The sequence below is a fragment of the Plectropomus leopardus genome, chromosome 12, assembly GCF_008729295.1.
Source record: "Plectropomus leopardus isolate mb chromosome 12, YSFRI_Pleo_2.0, whole genome shotgun sequence".
NCBI classification, from domain to species: domain Eukaryota; kingdom Metazoa; phylum Chordata; class Actinopteri; order Perciformes; family Serranidae; genus Plectropomus; species Plectropomus leopardus.
In genome coordinates this window covers 15,035,703-15,051,615 of record NC_056474.1, presented here as the reverse complement: position 1 = coordinate 15,051,615, position 15,913 = coordinate 15,035,703, and the positions used below count along the sequence as shown (strand labels likewise).

The following is a 15,913-nucleotide window of genomic DNA, read 5'->3' as shown; positions in this document are numbered from 1 at the left end:
GCAGCTGCATGTTTCTATAGTAGTCATGTATGGACACACCAAACACTGGCTCTAGATAGGGCCATTCACATTTGTGCTTCGGCCACTGTATTTAGCAGCCCTTCCACAACAAGCAAAACAGCATAAGGAAAACACTTACTTTTTAAACGTGAAACTGCTTTATTCAGTGTTTTTACTAATTTAAATCACTGATTTTGTTTTGGTAAGGAAGAGACCTCTGCAAATAATTTGACTTCCACTAAAAAAACTCCTGAATGTCTAGATCATAAGTAATCAGAGAAAATAGTTAAGTGCACATTAACAGCCTCTCAATGACAAGCTGCAGCGTTGGAGAAACACTGATTTGCAATGTAAAACTGATTTATTCTGTGTTTTTACCGGCTTTGATCACCTGGTCTATTTGTTTTAGAGAGAGAGGAAGAAACCTCCTGAACATTGAACACTGAAGGAATCCTAACGGAAAGTTCAAGCTTCGCACATGGGAGTAGTTTCAGCTGGTTGCAATCTGCAATCTTCACTGCTATATGTCACTAACTCCTACACAATGCCCTTTTAACTCCTCAAAAATCACACTTCACCACTTCAACAAGAGACAAATGTGTGGCTTTGTTTGGTAGGCACATGCAGGTAAGGCTTATGTACCACCATTCAAATTGTAATGGAAATGTAATGTATGTTGCAACCTTTGATTATGTAATGCTATGGGTTTTTTTTTTTTTTAAGTAGAAATCCAACTGAATTCTTATACCAAGTCCATCAGGAACCAGACTGTTGACACAGACAGAGACAGCTCCAGCATTATGACACCATGATAAGCATCGCAGAGCGTGTGCTGAGAAACATCGAGCACTTTATTGCATAGCTGTGGTGTCTTCCAAGAGCAATTTTATGACACAAGATAAAATTGCCTCTAAAATGCAGGGTTCATCTTAGAGGACTCATCGCACTGTTTCGTTTTACACGTAATATTTTGGGCTGTGTGCAGAATTGCATATAATCAGTGGCGCTGACATCAAGGTCCTTTGTTCGCTGGCGTGGTGCGTCAGAAATTCGTGTCAAACTGAGATGCAGAAATGCTCGATAGGCTAACACACACACGCAGACCACACAGACCACTATTGGCTGGCACCCAGACACGCAACAGCGAGGACTTCAAACAGGCTCATAGAGGCAATTAAGCCACAAAGACAGAGGGCTCTCCTAAAGCCACTGCTTCCTGTTGCCACTGACCTACATCCCTCATTTTTTTTTCCCTCATTCATCCATCACTCCGTCTCTCCTTCTAACCATTGTTTTCACATCCACGCTTCCTTTCCCCCTCCCCAGCATGTCTTTCCCTCTATTTCTCATCCTCCTCTCCTGCTATGAGTTTGATGCCTTGCCAATGGGCAGGCACAGAGGTTAGTGGGTACACTGCGTCTACCTCGCCCAGTAGGAACTGCTCCAGTAAAACATGCCAGTCTATTGTGGCATTTTAATTATATTAGCTCAACCCACTCCACCGGCTGGACACACAACAGAAGGGAGAGAGACTGTAAAACCGTGTCCCTTCTATAAAAGTGATGCAGAGGAGACTGAAATGAGTTGGAAGCAAATCTCACAAACATACAATGTCCACAAGGCACACCATAAAACCTAAACTCGAGGAGGCCGAAACACATAAACACTCTTCACTCAGAGGCAGTCCCAAATTGGCAAATAATTATACAGTGAGGCCAAGAAAATCACATTTGCCTACACACAATCTACAAAAACATTCCTCTAACACATTTTCCCTTATTTTCTATTGCACAGCGACAGATTTGGAAATACCATAACTCCAAACTTTTGCAATCCAAGCATGTCAGCAGAGAGAATAAATAACTCACAGTGACTGCAATATGATCGCTGTTGTTTGGCTCTCACATGCGCGCACACACACAACACAAAGATGCGGGGCCGAAAGAGAGAGAGGTCTTAGCAATGTAGTAATGTAGAGCGGGTCATGCTGAGGTCCCAGGCAGCAGCCCAGGGTTATGGGAAAGGGATGGGCCACTCAATCGGAGCTAAGGAGAAACAGAGAAAAGGGATTGTGGGAGGGGACAGAGGAAGGACTGAGAGGTTTGTCGCAGACGTCAAATGCAAATGGCAGAGTTGAAAGGGTAGGTGCAAGAGAAGAAAATGAAAGGATGTGAAGTCTATATTTTCGTAATTATTCTTGTGATGTCAGCTGTTCTCATGACTCTACCGTGCCACCATTTCATCATGTCTGTTTCCTTATATACTTTTTAAAAAGAATACACATACTTGACAGACTGAACTGACTTTTGCCCATCGCCACACACAGCACACAGAGGCCCAGAGCCGGGAATGTCCATCCTCTGCACATAGTAATTAATTTATTGTCCCTTCTGCTAGAGTTTCATTATCCAATTGCCTTTTTCAAAACTGAGTTCCTCTGACCCAAGAGACCGACACAGAGAAAGCAGGGAAGAAAAAAACCTATGACTTGATGGGCTGGAAGAAGGATAGCAAGCAAGTGAGAGTGAGAGGGGTGAGGGCTTTGCCCAGTGCAGCGCTCTCCCTGCTTCTCCCTACAATAACAGAATGGATTCCAGATGTCAAAATGATAAACAAATGGATTGTCATAACCTTATAAAAATGTGCGGCATTCAGAAGCACTCACGCTGCTTTATTGTCTGCGGTCCATCCTCTTGAGCTAATCCAAACTTTAAAATCATCTCCAAAGTACAGTGATGAGTTATTAGCTCTTTATTATTTCTGAGGAATGTACATGCACATAGTACATGCACTACACACCCACATGTGCATACACCCACTCATGTAAAGATCTCATCCGTGCAGCAACCTGACTGCAATTTGACACACTCTTGCATCATGGGGGTTCAGTGTTGAATTACTTTGAATGAATGAGCTTTACAAATATACTACAGTAAGTAAACCTAAAATAAAAAATAAAAAGTTATGTATTTTTCAGGCCCTGGTGCTATTGGGGAGTTTGACATTGAGGCTGAATTGTATTTCTCTGCTCACACGGGTCAATACAGAGATGGTGGTGAGCTGTCCTGTGAGTGTTATGATCTCTGACTGCTGACTTACTTGGCTTGAAGAAGATAGTTTCTATCCTCCCGGCAGTATATACACTCTGCCTGTATACAGTGTGTAAATCAGCTCAATATAAAGTGAATCCCAAAAGAGTTTGTAGGTCAGAAAATGCTGATGAAGTGCCAAAGTCCATCTAAATCATCTTGTAAAGCATGCAGTGTATACAGAGCTGGGCTGTTCGAACAGTAATATTTCTTTAGTTTCTCTCCCCTATGTATTTTACTACTCTCTATTATACCATCAGCTTAGAATGTAACTGGCAACTCCCTCCTGGTTCACATCATTTTATCAAGTAAGTCCAACGCTAGAGTAACAGCAGACGGAGCATGTCCACTACGGGGGGGATGTCTTATAGTGATTTTTTCAAAGGTCTGTATATCTAGCATTGAAAAAATGCATGATAACATTGCAGTAATGGTAGCTATCTATGTGCCTTCACTCCTTTTTCATCCCTCCATCATTATTTTTTCGAATCTTTTCACCATTTTATACATAGCCAGTATAAACCTTCAAAACTGAGACACTCTATCTACCAGTTACATTTTCATGAGACTGAGAACAACAGAACATGATCTTTGACCTCTGATGCTGCAACAGGACAAATTCTGAATGCCTATGCCTCTGTTAATGTTCTTACATTGATCTGATGTGCCTATGGATAGTTCAATTATAAAAAGCACTAAAGAGCTTTAAAATGATATGTTACAAAATAGGAGTCATGGTCCATAAAAAAGCTACCATTGCTGCAACATCATGCATTTTCTAATACTAGGGACGTAGAAAAAACGTAAAAAAAAGTCACTATGAAACATAGTTCCTCTTGACAAGCATGACAGTCAATTTTGGGGGTCTGGCTTTTGAACAATATTGTGGGTAAAACCATAATTTTTGTAATTCCAAATGTAACTTGCTGTTTGCTTCGTAGTTGTTTCAGCTAATGTCAACTACTGGTTTGTGGACTCCAGTTTTGAAGCCTTGAGTTTTGCATTTTGGCTGTTGCCATCTTTGATTTTTGGAGCTAGAAGTGAGCTGAAGTGACCGTACTTGGATAAGAGGTTGGAGCTGTGGAGGAGCGAGGGGTGGATCTGACTCACTGCAGACAGCCTTTCACTCAAAGCAGTCACAGCCTTAACTATGCATGACTTAACAAAATGTACATTTATTATTTAACAGGTGAGTTAAATAAAAGCTGTCATGTCATTAGCTTAAGAGACCATAACCATTTTTTGAACCAGGATGTAAACATATTTATTTGTGCATTAAAGTTGGGTATTTTAAGGGTCTGGGGATTGACTGATTTTTTGAGCCAGGCTTAAGAGGCAGTTGGAGGAACTGCGGCTTTTGGCATTTCTGTGTTGGCTTTATTTTTCAGCCTTAGAGGTTGCTGCCTAAATGAGACATGCCACATTCAACAGATCTTAGTTGTGATTGGTTAACGTGCAATGAACACGCAATGAACACGCAATGATTTTTCACTCTTTCCAAGTCAATATTTACACCATTGAACTGTGACCTCTGCTCCACCTGGCTTTTTTTGCCATCTGTGACTGTCATGCACCGGCTTCTCATAAAAAATATAATAGGACAAAGGTGGCTACCACGTGTGATAAGTCTGGCTTTAAGCTGTCCTCTTACAAAGCAGCACAGGGTCCAATCACAAGTGTTGGAAATTAGCAGAACCTACCAGCCAAATGCTGGCAAAATTTGCAAAAAGTGGCTGCTTCTGTAGATTTGCTACACGAACCAGCCATACAAAAAAACAAAAAAAGAATGGTGATCTATTGAGAGGCTGGTAGATTTTGGAATCCACCTGTGGCAGGTGGACAAAAATGTCAATTTCCAACCCTGAATTACTGATAACCTTTCCTATTTTCAATTTGTCCAAACTGTAGCATTTACAGCAGCTGTATTATTTTAAAAATGTCCTTAACTGCAGTATCATTTCTCCTCAATTTGCCAACCAGTTATTTTGGTTCTGGTGATGCCTGGGCAAATTTTAACAATAAGTCATTGTCTTATAAAAGCCTTGTGGAGGTGACCTCATTATATGTTTTAGTCAGTTGGCTATTAAAGGTCCCGATGATGCCATACGATGGCAATGAATTATTCGCAAAACAACAACAACAATAGCTTTACAGTGCCAGGCTAATCCAAATAAAGAATGTGGCAATTTTGGTTGATCTTATCTTTCCGGAAAAGATGGTGCAAAGTATTCACACATGCGCTGCTGTATATGTTCAGAGATGTTTGAACACATGCCAACACGCACTTTTAGTTGTAAGTACAACTGCTTGCCCCCTGCTCACCCCTCTGTCATCAGATGCTGAATAAAGGGAGGAAGGGAATTTCAATCCCCAATGCCTTTGATGTGCTTTGAAGTATTACAACATACAAATGTGTGTGTGTGTGTGTGTGTGTGTTCTCACATGTGGATGTGTGTCTCCTTGCCCAAGCACAGTATGATTGTGTCTGAATGAATAACCCCTCCAGCTGTTGACTAGCATATGGATCCTGTGTGGATTGATATGTGAATGTGTGTGCTTTTATGTGTCCTCCTGTGCGTGGGGAAAACCCACCAAGCCCTCAGAGGCTTTGTGTGCCCACCATACAGGAAGTCAGACTACGACATGGACCATAGCAGCTTAACACCTCCATTTTCGACCATACTATTTGTGTCTTCTTCACACACATTTTCCTCATCTCTTCTCATATATTCTCATCTTTGCCTTTCGCTATCTGCCATTCTTTCATAACTCATGCTGTTCTCATGCGACTTTCCCAGGCATGGTGTGGCCAGTGGCAGTAGTAGTGGCAGTGATGTCCGAATCTTTCCCATGCAGCCTCATAGGAGGGTCTTTGTTCCCCCTCCAGGCTTTGGGGGTCCCCACGGCAGGGCTGTGCCCCACTCCACTGACTCCACAATGGGTCTTTATGCTGCCAAGGCCCTCCTCCCCCACATCACTCCATCATGCTTCCCTCATCAGGGGCACAGGGAGGCACAGGGGGCACCTCGGCACCAAAACGCCAACCCTTTTCATGCCCTGTCTTGTCCCTCTCTCTCTAACACAAGCCAACAGAGTCAGATACAGCGGAAGGGTTTTGCTAAATAGCCACAGGCCGATCTGAGCATTTTATGAGTGCTGCCAAATGTCTCAGTAGAGTAATGTTTTCCTATTCAACCAAAGAACACTTGACACCACGAGCAAAGGTCTGACTCTCACCAGGGAGAGTGTGATAACACACCGTTACAATCCATTAGCACTGTTCTTGAAAAACCAGTGCTGCTGGTAGTAAAAATGACACATACTCACACACACACACAACACACACACACACACACACACAGAAATAAAGAAGTGGCTATAAATCAATGACTGTATAACAAAGATGGACAGCATGACAGCTCCCCAAAAGTGGAGCTAAAAATCATGATGGCCGACTAGTGGCTGGCTGCATTATAGGTCATAAACCCTGCCCCATCCATGTTAGCGGATGTGACACTGGCCAAACTAAAAGATCAAAGTACACATCGTATATATTTTTTCCAAAGATGGTTATCCATTTTAGGTAGTTTCCATCATGCTGATGTATGTTCAAGTGTTTGTTTTCTTATAAGTTTGGGTTTAATTAATTATTTGATGCAATCAAAAGGGGGTGTGCCGTTAAGACAGACAGTTGTGTGTGTCAACCTTTAGAATAATGTCAAATAACCGATATGGCAGTTCGATATGTATATTTAAGTACTTGTTTCTTTTATAGATCCAAGATGGGCAGGATGTTCAGGGTGATTGATGTTTATGTAATATAGTAAATAAGCTAAGTTAGCACTCTGAGCTATTGCGTGCTAACTACACTGACGACATCAGAAATGGTCAATAGCATTTTCTTCCCACGACACTAACAATCAAACAAAAGCCAGAGACTGTATCATATTTAGTTGCTGTGAGCTGTTAATTAACTACTTCTAGAAGATAATATTATCTCGGAGGATTCCTGCATAAAGTGTCTCTTCCACACGTAGCTGCCGCTTCTCACTCAGACTCACCCTGGGTCTGCAGCTGCAGAGTAGCATCAGTGTGAGTAGCACTCACTCTGTAGCTACATTCAGTGACTGAAATATCCCCAGAAGTCTACTGCACACTGACTGCAAAAAACAAGAACAAAAACTAGAACCTTGACTTTCAGGGGGCGATCAATGGCGCTGCTGGTGATAGGGTCCAATCGGTGCAAGGGTGGAACTCAATACCGCGATTCCACTACCGGATCACCACAGACTGTGGCTTGAAAAGTACAAGATAATTAATTATTTAATGGACATGAATTAATCTCCATATGCAGTCTATGCACAGACTAAAAATTCGTATCCGTAAGATTTTAGTTTGTTTTAGGTGCTGGATAGCTGCCCCTCCCTGTGTTTACTTGCTCATATGTTCCTGATCATGGACCTCTCACACACACATTGGCTGCCTACTGCACTTGGTGTGCTGACACACTGTGACAGGCCCTGATGAATGGGTGGTCTGCTGAACATGTCTCAGCCACTGGCAGATCCTCTACAGTCGGGAAGGGTAGAGTACTGGGCCAGGACATGAAGAAGAGAAGCAAAGAGATCCAAACTAAAACAAAAACATTTTGAAAGCTAACTATTTCTAAGCTAATTAAAGTCTAACTTATTCATGAAAATATCAGACAAAATGCTTTTGCCAACCACAGAGGATAATAAAAGAGTCTTTTTGGAATCAGAGACATCTGTTCATGTGCCTAATGTTTTCCCATGTAGTCATGTAAAGCATAATATATGGCTTAATCAAGCAAAACGGATACTGGCCAAAGGATCTGACAAACACTCCGGGTGGATCATGGGGAAAAGGCATCCCCGGACCTCTGTTTTCCTCTGTCAAGGCCAACACTGGCAGTGCCAAAAGCTGAGGTTGCCATGGTAATAAGAGCCACTTCAGGGCCACCGCAGAAGAAGGAGAGCGTAACCTTGTCATAATTGTGGACTGAGTTTCTACAGCGTTTAAGAAACACATCCAGCAAGGGGAATAAGTTACAGACTCGCATTGGCTCAGTAATGTGCATCAATTCTCTGTTCTTCTCATGCTGACTGAGAAAGCGCAACCACACACACACACACACAGACAGAGACTAAGTACTTCAGTCTCTGAAAGATGCATCCAAAACTATAAGCAGCAAAAGGGTTTCAGGGCCACACCTATAAATCAGCACAAAATAAAAACCTCATAAATAAAAGACAGAAACAGAACAGAGTAGAAAAAGAAAGAAAGGCACAGATATCAACTCATCAAGTGACTAACACAAAAGAGAGGAGAGCGGATCAACTATTTGTCCTGCCTGCATTCACTCAATGTGGAGATTTTAATGACTTCCTTATTTCCACATTGATTAACAACAGCCAGCCACACTGACTCACAGACATTATCCTACACAAGCACACAAGCAAATACACAGAGGTTTTGCTACTTTCCCTTAAATGTGAATGTATTAAAACTCACACCTCTCAAAGCAAGGTGTTTTTCAGGTGAAACTGCACAACCCTTTTGAAGGGATGCATACAAGCCCAGCATCTACTGTGGTGTCATTTGGAGAAAATGAAAGTCTTCATCTGCAAGTGCTGCCAAAAAAGGACTTTCTGCAACAACAGCTATGGCAAAGTATTGTAACAATATACATAACATTGCCTAATCACATGTGGCAAACATAAATCTTTGTTTGTTGCTCTTATTAAATCTGAAAAGAACAATGGATTTGGGGCAGATAAGTCAATAACAGGTTAGCTGTAGATTTCATTTCCAAAAAATCTAAAGTAACAGTATGTAATTAAATTACATCAGTAATGTGAATGTCCAGGAGTCTATGAATGTCTCATCTCTATTTGTCAATTCTTTGATTTCCACAATCTCAAATTTTTAATGGATTTTGTCTTACCTCTCAACAACGTCATCTCCGCTCCAGCATGTTGAGTCATCCACTACATTCTCCCCTTCGCACAGCATCTCTGGCAATGCTGCAAAGAAAGACTTGTAGCGCTGCAGGTACATCAAAAACTCCCTAAGAAGAAACAACACACAAGAACATAGAGCCATTTCAATACCACATATTTTTCTAAATCAAAAGCCAGGTTAAAAAAATATACAACTGAGGAATGCATTGTGAAATTGTGGTCAAATTCTATGTGTGATTAATGGACACACTTCCCAATACTTTGGTACCACACACCACTAACAAAAAACAGTATCTGCATTCCATTCAACAATACATGCATGTGATAAATACGTGTGATGATATTGATGTTGACAGAAAACAAGCGGCTTTGAATGTGACCACTTTACTGAATCAGCACATTTTTTTGCAATTATACTGCGCGGTGAGGCGCTTGCTTCATCAGATCTGCTAACACATGTTAACGATATAGACACTGTCATTTGGAGCAAAAACAATGGCATAATATTTTGATCGGACACACATTGTTGCCATCCGTGATGTAGAGCAAAAACAACCGAAGGTCGTGGGAGGTTATGTGCTGAGACAGTCAGTGCCGGCAATCAGTGATGGTTTTAAATTAAAAAATGCACCCAAAAACTAAGATAATCAACTGTTAAAGTAATGTCACAAATATTTCTACAAATCACAATACAAGCTACATTTCTGAGTGTGTGAGAGAGTGAGAGAAATAAGTCCCTTGGGTTCATGCTTACCTAGAGAGTGTTCTCAGACTATGTTTATTGTTCTTGGAGGGTTTCAGGGGGAACGAGCTGAGAATGATGGGAGTTGGAGTCCAGGGGACATTGTTGCAAGCAAGGAGGATGCAGAGATGTGAAAGGTGGGGCGTGAGAGAATAAAACAAAAGGATGACACGACACATGGGGGAGGAGGGAGAAGAGACAGTCAGTTGACCCTGGAAGAGAGTGATTAATCATGCACATGCAGAGACTAGCCACACCACACAAAAATCAATAGCCATTTCTCCCCACACCACACCAACAATTAAAACAGATACTGGCATGTAATGTATATGTTAAGTCAGTAAACAAACACACAAGCAAACATCTGCACATGTGCAAAAAGTTATATATTCACAGGAAAGCCAAAGCGAGTTCTGCTGAGCCTCTACGTTCATATTTTTCCCCATTAAAAAGAAACATAAATGTTGCTTTACTGTATCCCGTTTCATATTTTTCAGTAGTAGACTATTCTCCCTTTACTGCAGTGGGTGCTGCCATGCCTCTGAAGTGGTCAGCGCTCACATGTGCTCTGGTCAGGGTTGGCAGCAGGTGGGGAGCTGGATTGTGTTGCCATGAATGGTGGTGGCAGTGCCAGGCCAGACCTGTCAGCTACGGCTGGCAACAGTGCAGTGATTCATGGTTTGGGACAAGGTCAGGCAGGCAACGCTGCAACTGTGTGTGTTTCCGTGTGATGCTATTTAAGCTGAGGCCGGCTGGTGTGCAGAGTTGGTGGTATGGCCGTCTGGGTAAACAGGAAATTGTTGGTCCGTCAAGATTAATCTCACCCACACTCTCCCTCTCCTGGCGCATCACTGCCAGCTGCTGTGGGCATGGGATAGCAGCCTCAGAGGCCAGGTGGAGGGCATGGACTTTAGTGCCAGGCAGCACATTCACATATTATTTGTCTGAGGGTGTGTGTTGTGTCCGACTAACCATATGAAGACAGAGAAAAGGACAGCGGCTGTGAATAGACACTAGCCAACTGCCCACTGTGACTTTATGTCATACAGATCTGACCAGTTTTCATTTAACTTAAAGGTTCCGTATGTAAGTTTCAGAAAATCCTGTCACTCTGAAGCGTTCAAGTGACTTGCAGTCAGCATCCTCCGTAGCCCAGAGCAAGCACCTGCATCTGCCACAACAGTGACAAACAAGAGACTGACCGTGATTGATCGATATCGTGTTTATAAAATACTGTCAAATAAATAACAATAATTTTTAAAATAACATTACTATCTGCAAAATTCTTGTGTTTCATTTGGACAGTCGGTTACTAACTAGCTTGCTATTTGCAAATTACTTTATCGACTGGCATTACAAAGCAACAAACAGCAGATTCATGCTGCTTAGCTGAGCTACAGCTAGCTAGCCAACCGTAGCTTAGGTTATGGTTATCTTGTTGGCTGACCAGCTAGCTGTAACTTCACTACACTGCATGGATCTAGTGTCAGTTGCTTCATAGCTGATAAAGTCATTTGCAAACTAGCCCCAGGATGCTCAATAAATTAGCTGACTTTATCCACTCAATAAGTATTTTGCTAAGTTTGAAATCTAGCACTTCATCTGCGTAAGAAAGCAAACAGACATTAGCTAACATCAGTCAACTAAAACCACAATCATGATTTATTTCACGTCAGTGTTTACTCTGGGATTCTTTCGGCCCTGTGGGGCACTGAAAGTATGAACTGGGGCCCTGAATTTGATGAATCTACTTTTTATCAGACTGCAAATGAGACAAGAATTAGCTAGTGCAGCCTGCTGGAGATGGATTTTAGTCACCTGCTTTGCCAGCTCAAATTCAGCTAGTGCACACTTTAGCTGTATGTGAGGGTTCGTCTCTGGCTGCTGCTGCAAAATATGTACGATGGAAATGTGTGGACTTTGTGTTGTGGTGATTACCAGTTGTTTGTTGATGTTAGTGAGCTCCATTTCTAAGCTAACATTAGCTACTGTTGCACTGTAGTGGAGCTGAAGAGAGATGCTATTGGGAGAAGTTTGCCCAGAGGGCTTCCTGCCAGAGAGGGCTTTCTTGTTAAGGTTCATCACATCCTTTCAATTTTCCAGGAAAATTTTGTCCGCTTACATAGAAGTCAGGATGCAGCTAGTTACAGGCAACTGAGAAAGTTGGGGAAGGTCTCAGTTTTTATCTTACATTACAATCTGCTCATAATAAAAAAATAACTCATTCATGTAAAATGTTACATACAGTACCTTTAAATTTACTTTTTCAAGGAGTGTAACTAGCGAAGCAAAAAAAGCTGCAGCTGAATATTTGTCAGGGGAAAAAAAAGAGGCATTTTGATTTACAGGCAGTATTAAACTTTTGCAACTGAACAACTGAATTCGGTTTTAATTGCTTTGTCTTACCTCCTCAAGTGGGCTAACTGGCCCAGCCACTGCTCTGGTAAAGGTTTGGAGGGGGTGGCAGATGGAGGAAGAGAAGACAAGGTCACGGTAGAGGTTGTGACCTCTGGGCTTGTAGGCTGCATGCTTGTAGGTTCACCAGTAGACAGGCCACACACCTTGTCCACCTGTGGGGAGGATAGAGCAAACAGACACACACCTGTTAAGCTAGGAAAACACATAACAGCACAAGTGGAGTTGCAGGGTGACTTTCATAAACCACAAATTAACACCTGCACAGTTGAAGTCATCTAAACTAAAATAAATTTTTCAAAGTGAACACTTTTTTCAGAGTGATGCCATCAATTACAAATGAGGAATGCCTACATTTCATTTGAATGACTGCAGGGCTAAGAGAGGTGAAAAGAATTATGGAGCAGAGAACTTAAAAGTAACGGACAACATGGGAAAACGGTGGGTGTGAAGTAAGGGATGTGATGAAAGAAAATGGTGTGATGAGTGAGTTATTGCCAGGAGGGCTGACAGTAAATGCAGAACATTCCACTACCTCACGGAGGTAAATGCACGTGTGCACAGTTGGCAGCGATGGCGAGTATCTCTAGTGGGCTATTAAAACGAGCAGCAGAGACAGCCAGGTCATGAGAATAAAGGGGCGTGTGCTTCTAACCAAGAGGTAAAATCAATGACATCTCATTGGCTTAAAAGCCTTCGGTCAGTGTTATTAAGTGGTCCTCAATTAGCCAAAGAGACAGAGTGTAATGGCTCTTGCACACTGGGCTGAATACAGTGACCGATATACTGTATATACGCTGCTTTGTCTAGAGGGGTAAGTCATTCTACCATGTAAGGACATCCAACAGGACTAAGCAATATTTAGCAGCACTGTCTATTCATCACTGCTTTAGAAAAGGAAGCCTTACAGTAAGAAGCAGCGGGAATGATTAAGTCTGACTTCAGTGAAGGAGAAGTCATCTTCCTATTTTTAGTGTTCTGGGCTGTGTATTGGCAAGAATTTGGCAAAAGGATACAATATAGGCATTACAATTAAATACATTACAATTTATTTTTATACTGTGAGGAAAGCAATATTTTGAATTTTTTTAAATCAATTTTCAGGATAACTGTTTCAGTGTTTCCCACAGAATGAGTGCATGTGTTGGGATCCATTCAAAACTGATTAGATCAGCTCGATGTTAACCTAACTAAAAGTTTTTGCAGGCAACGTATTCTGCAGCTATGCAGCTAGCTTAACATTATATTCTCAAGCTCTTATATCCTCCAAGGAACCGGACGTTTCTTGTGTTTGGCAGGAATTAATGTGAAAAATATTTCATTTTGGAAAACTCACCACTACATGGTACAAAAGTACAACAAAAACTGAAATCATCAAATCAACCACCAACTCAATGGATGAGAAGAGCAGCTGTTTGTGAGAGAAGGCAAACTTTTAGACCTGGCAGAATGAATGGTTAAGTTTCACAGTCACTGTCTGTATAAACTGTATATTCCAATATCGCTCCTAATTAACGACCCAGCTCCAGAAAAAGAAAATCTATTTGCGACGGAAGATGTTTTAATTGCGGCAGGCCGCAACAGATAAATTATTAGTGCCCTTGATGACACTGAATGACATCAGACAGAATTGTCAATTGTTATAGTCTGTTTCCATCTTCAGCCTAACATCAAGTTCACACCGACCGATTTCCATGCAGGATGAGGACTTAATTTTTTGTCGTCGATCACTAGAGACCCATGTATTAACCTGAATCTAATGTCCACAGTGATGCCAAGCCATGCCAACATATCTGCTTTGCCGGGGTTTTAAGAGTTGAGCGGAGCGAAGTAAAACAAACTACAATGTCAGGCGATATTGAGTAGAAATAGAACAGGCTTGATAGCAGTGTCTATCTTGTCTTAAATTCTCACCATTGTTGTTGTTACTTCTCATTGGTTCTGATGCACAGCTTGACAATGCTTGACAATGGCATTAATCTTGCCCGTTGCTCTAAATGGCTCATCGAGTCTCCCCAAGTGCTAATTGGTTGTTTTTTATTTTAAACGAGAAACTGCTGTTTGACTTCAGGGTACTGGATGAATCAGTCAACTCAAACTTGGTGGATGATTGTGGTGTTTAACAGACTTTTTTCATGCAGTTATTAGATTTAAAGAGTTAAGAGGGCTTGTAGAATGCCGCTAACTCACTGCTCACACACAATATATAATAAATGCTACATGTTTTTACGTCAGTCATAACTGCAACATAGTTTCTGCTCCTTCAGTAGATGCCCCCAGTGTCTCAGAGGAGAGAATACTGCTAATTTTTTTCCTCTTAAAAAAAAAAAAAAAAATGACATTTGACTGGGTGGTTAATAATACAATTTTTAGTGGTTTGACAAACTCATTACACATATTTTGCTTTACACGGACTTTGAGGACAGCCTGTGGGGGGCCCAAAATAATGTAATGCACAAACAAGTATATAAACTTTATTTGGGAGGGACCTGGCAAGCATCTGTGTTTAAATGGTTGTTTGAAGGGGTGTGTTCACATGCTGGGAAGAGTTTGGATAAGTAAGTCTGGAAGCAGCTGAAATATGTGTTAACAGTCACAAAATGTGTCTTGCCACCCTGCTAAAAATACACTTTCCCTCCAGGGTGAAGCAGGTCAGTCATCACATGTGCCTTATAAATGGAGTTTAAATGGAGATTTCACATAACAGCTAGCTATTCCTGGGCAGCTGGATTGTCAGTGGCTCGAGACTCAAGAGATGCTTTCTAACAGTATAACTAACTACCTGAACATTTTTCATGGTCACCGTCACTGCACCGTTTGCAGTTCACTCTTCAATCTGGCCTTTCCCCCACAATATTTCAAACTACATTTTGGTCTTAAATCCTCTCTCAAGGCAGACGTTGGGCACGGGGATAGCTGTTTTATTGCATTAACCTTAACTCCCTCTGGACCAATAAAACACACTCACATGTGGTAGAGCGGCTCAGAGCCACACATGCACATAGCCACACATACACATTTAAACATGCCACACACACATTACATTGTGGCGGTGAGAAAAGATAGAACAGAGCAACTGTTTTGGCTGTGTATCCCCGTCAACACACTAAGCCAAATGCTCTTTGCATGTGCTGCAACGCTTCTGCAGACAATTACAGTTTAATTCATTTGCATACCGTCAGCACAACATGACGTGTTCAGTCATTTATTTAAACACTTGCATATTACAAACCTGTAAAATGGATTGTTTTATAAAATAAGGCTTGCCAAATCAGAGTATCTGAGCAAGGGTAATGGCAAATATTTAAATTTAAAGTTTTTATTTTATATTTTGTAGATTAGCCAAGAGCTTTCAACATTGCTCAGTCCCGTATTATCAACACTGGCACTTTTGTTTGTAGCAACAAAATAAAATGCCTCAGTAAAACAATAATAATAATAATTCCAAGAGGTAAAACTATAAATATCAAGGCAGATTCATTTTATCATCCAAACATGCTTAAACCTGTTTATAAACTATATGTATAAATACTTTAAGTACTTAGCCAGTGTGGCAGATGTGGTTAAAGGGAACCATATGCTCCTTCCTTATTTAGCAAAAAAGTCCATCGTCTATAAAATAAATTCCAGAGATTCAAAGCACATATTTCAGACAACATACAGTCCAATGACATCATGTCCAGACT

At 41.3% G+C, this 15,913-nt stretch overlaps 1 protein-coding gene across 2 annotated transcripts in view; it reads right to left on the bottom strand.

Moving 5' to 3' along the window:
• The window catches only part of gpc5c (glypican 5c), a 133,506-nt gene that overhangs the window by 65,662 nt on the left and 51,931 nt on the right, over nt 1-15,913 (bottom strand). The window contains exons 4-6 of one of the 2 annotated variants that reach the window (XM_042498509.1): nt 12,219-12,382; nt 9,825-9,881; nt 9,055-9,177 (exon numbers count right to left, since the gene is read on the bottom strand). In XM_042498509.1, coding sequence (XP_042354443.1) covers nt 9,055-9,177; nt 9,825-9,881; nt 12,219-12,382 — 344 coding nt within the window. The remainder of the gene's footprint in view (nt 1-9,054; nt 9,178-9,824; nt 9,882-12,218; nt 12,383-15,913) is intronic. The other variant, XM_042498510.1, reaches the window with a different exon arrangement.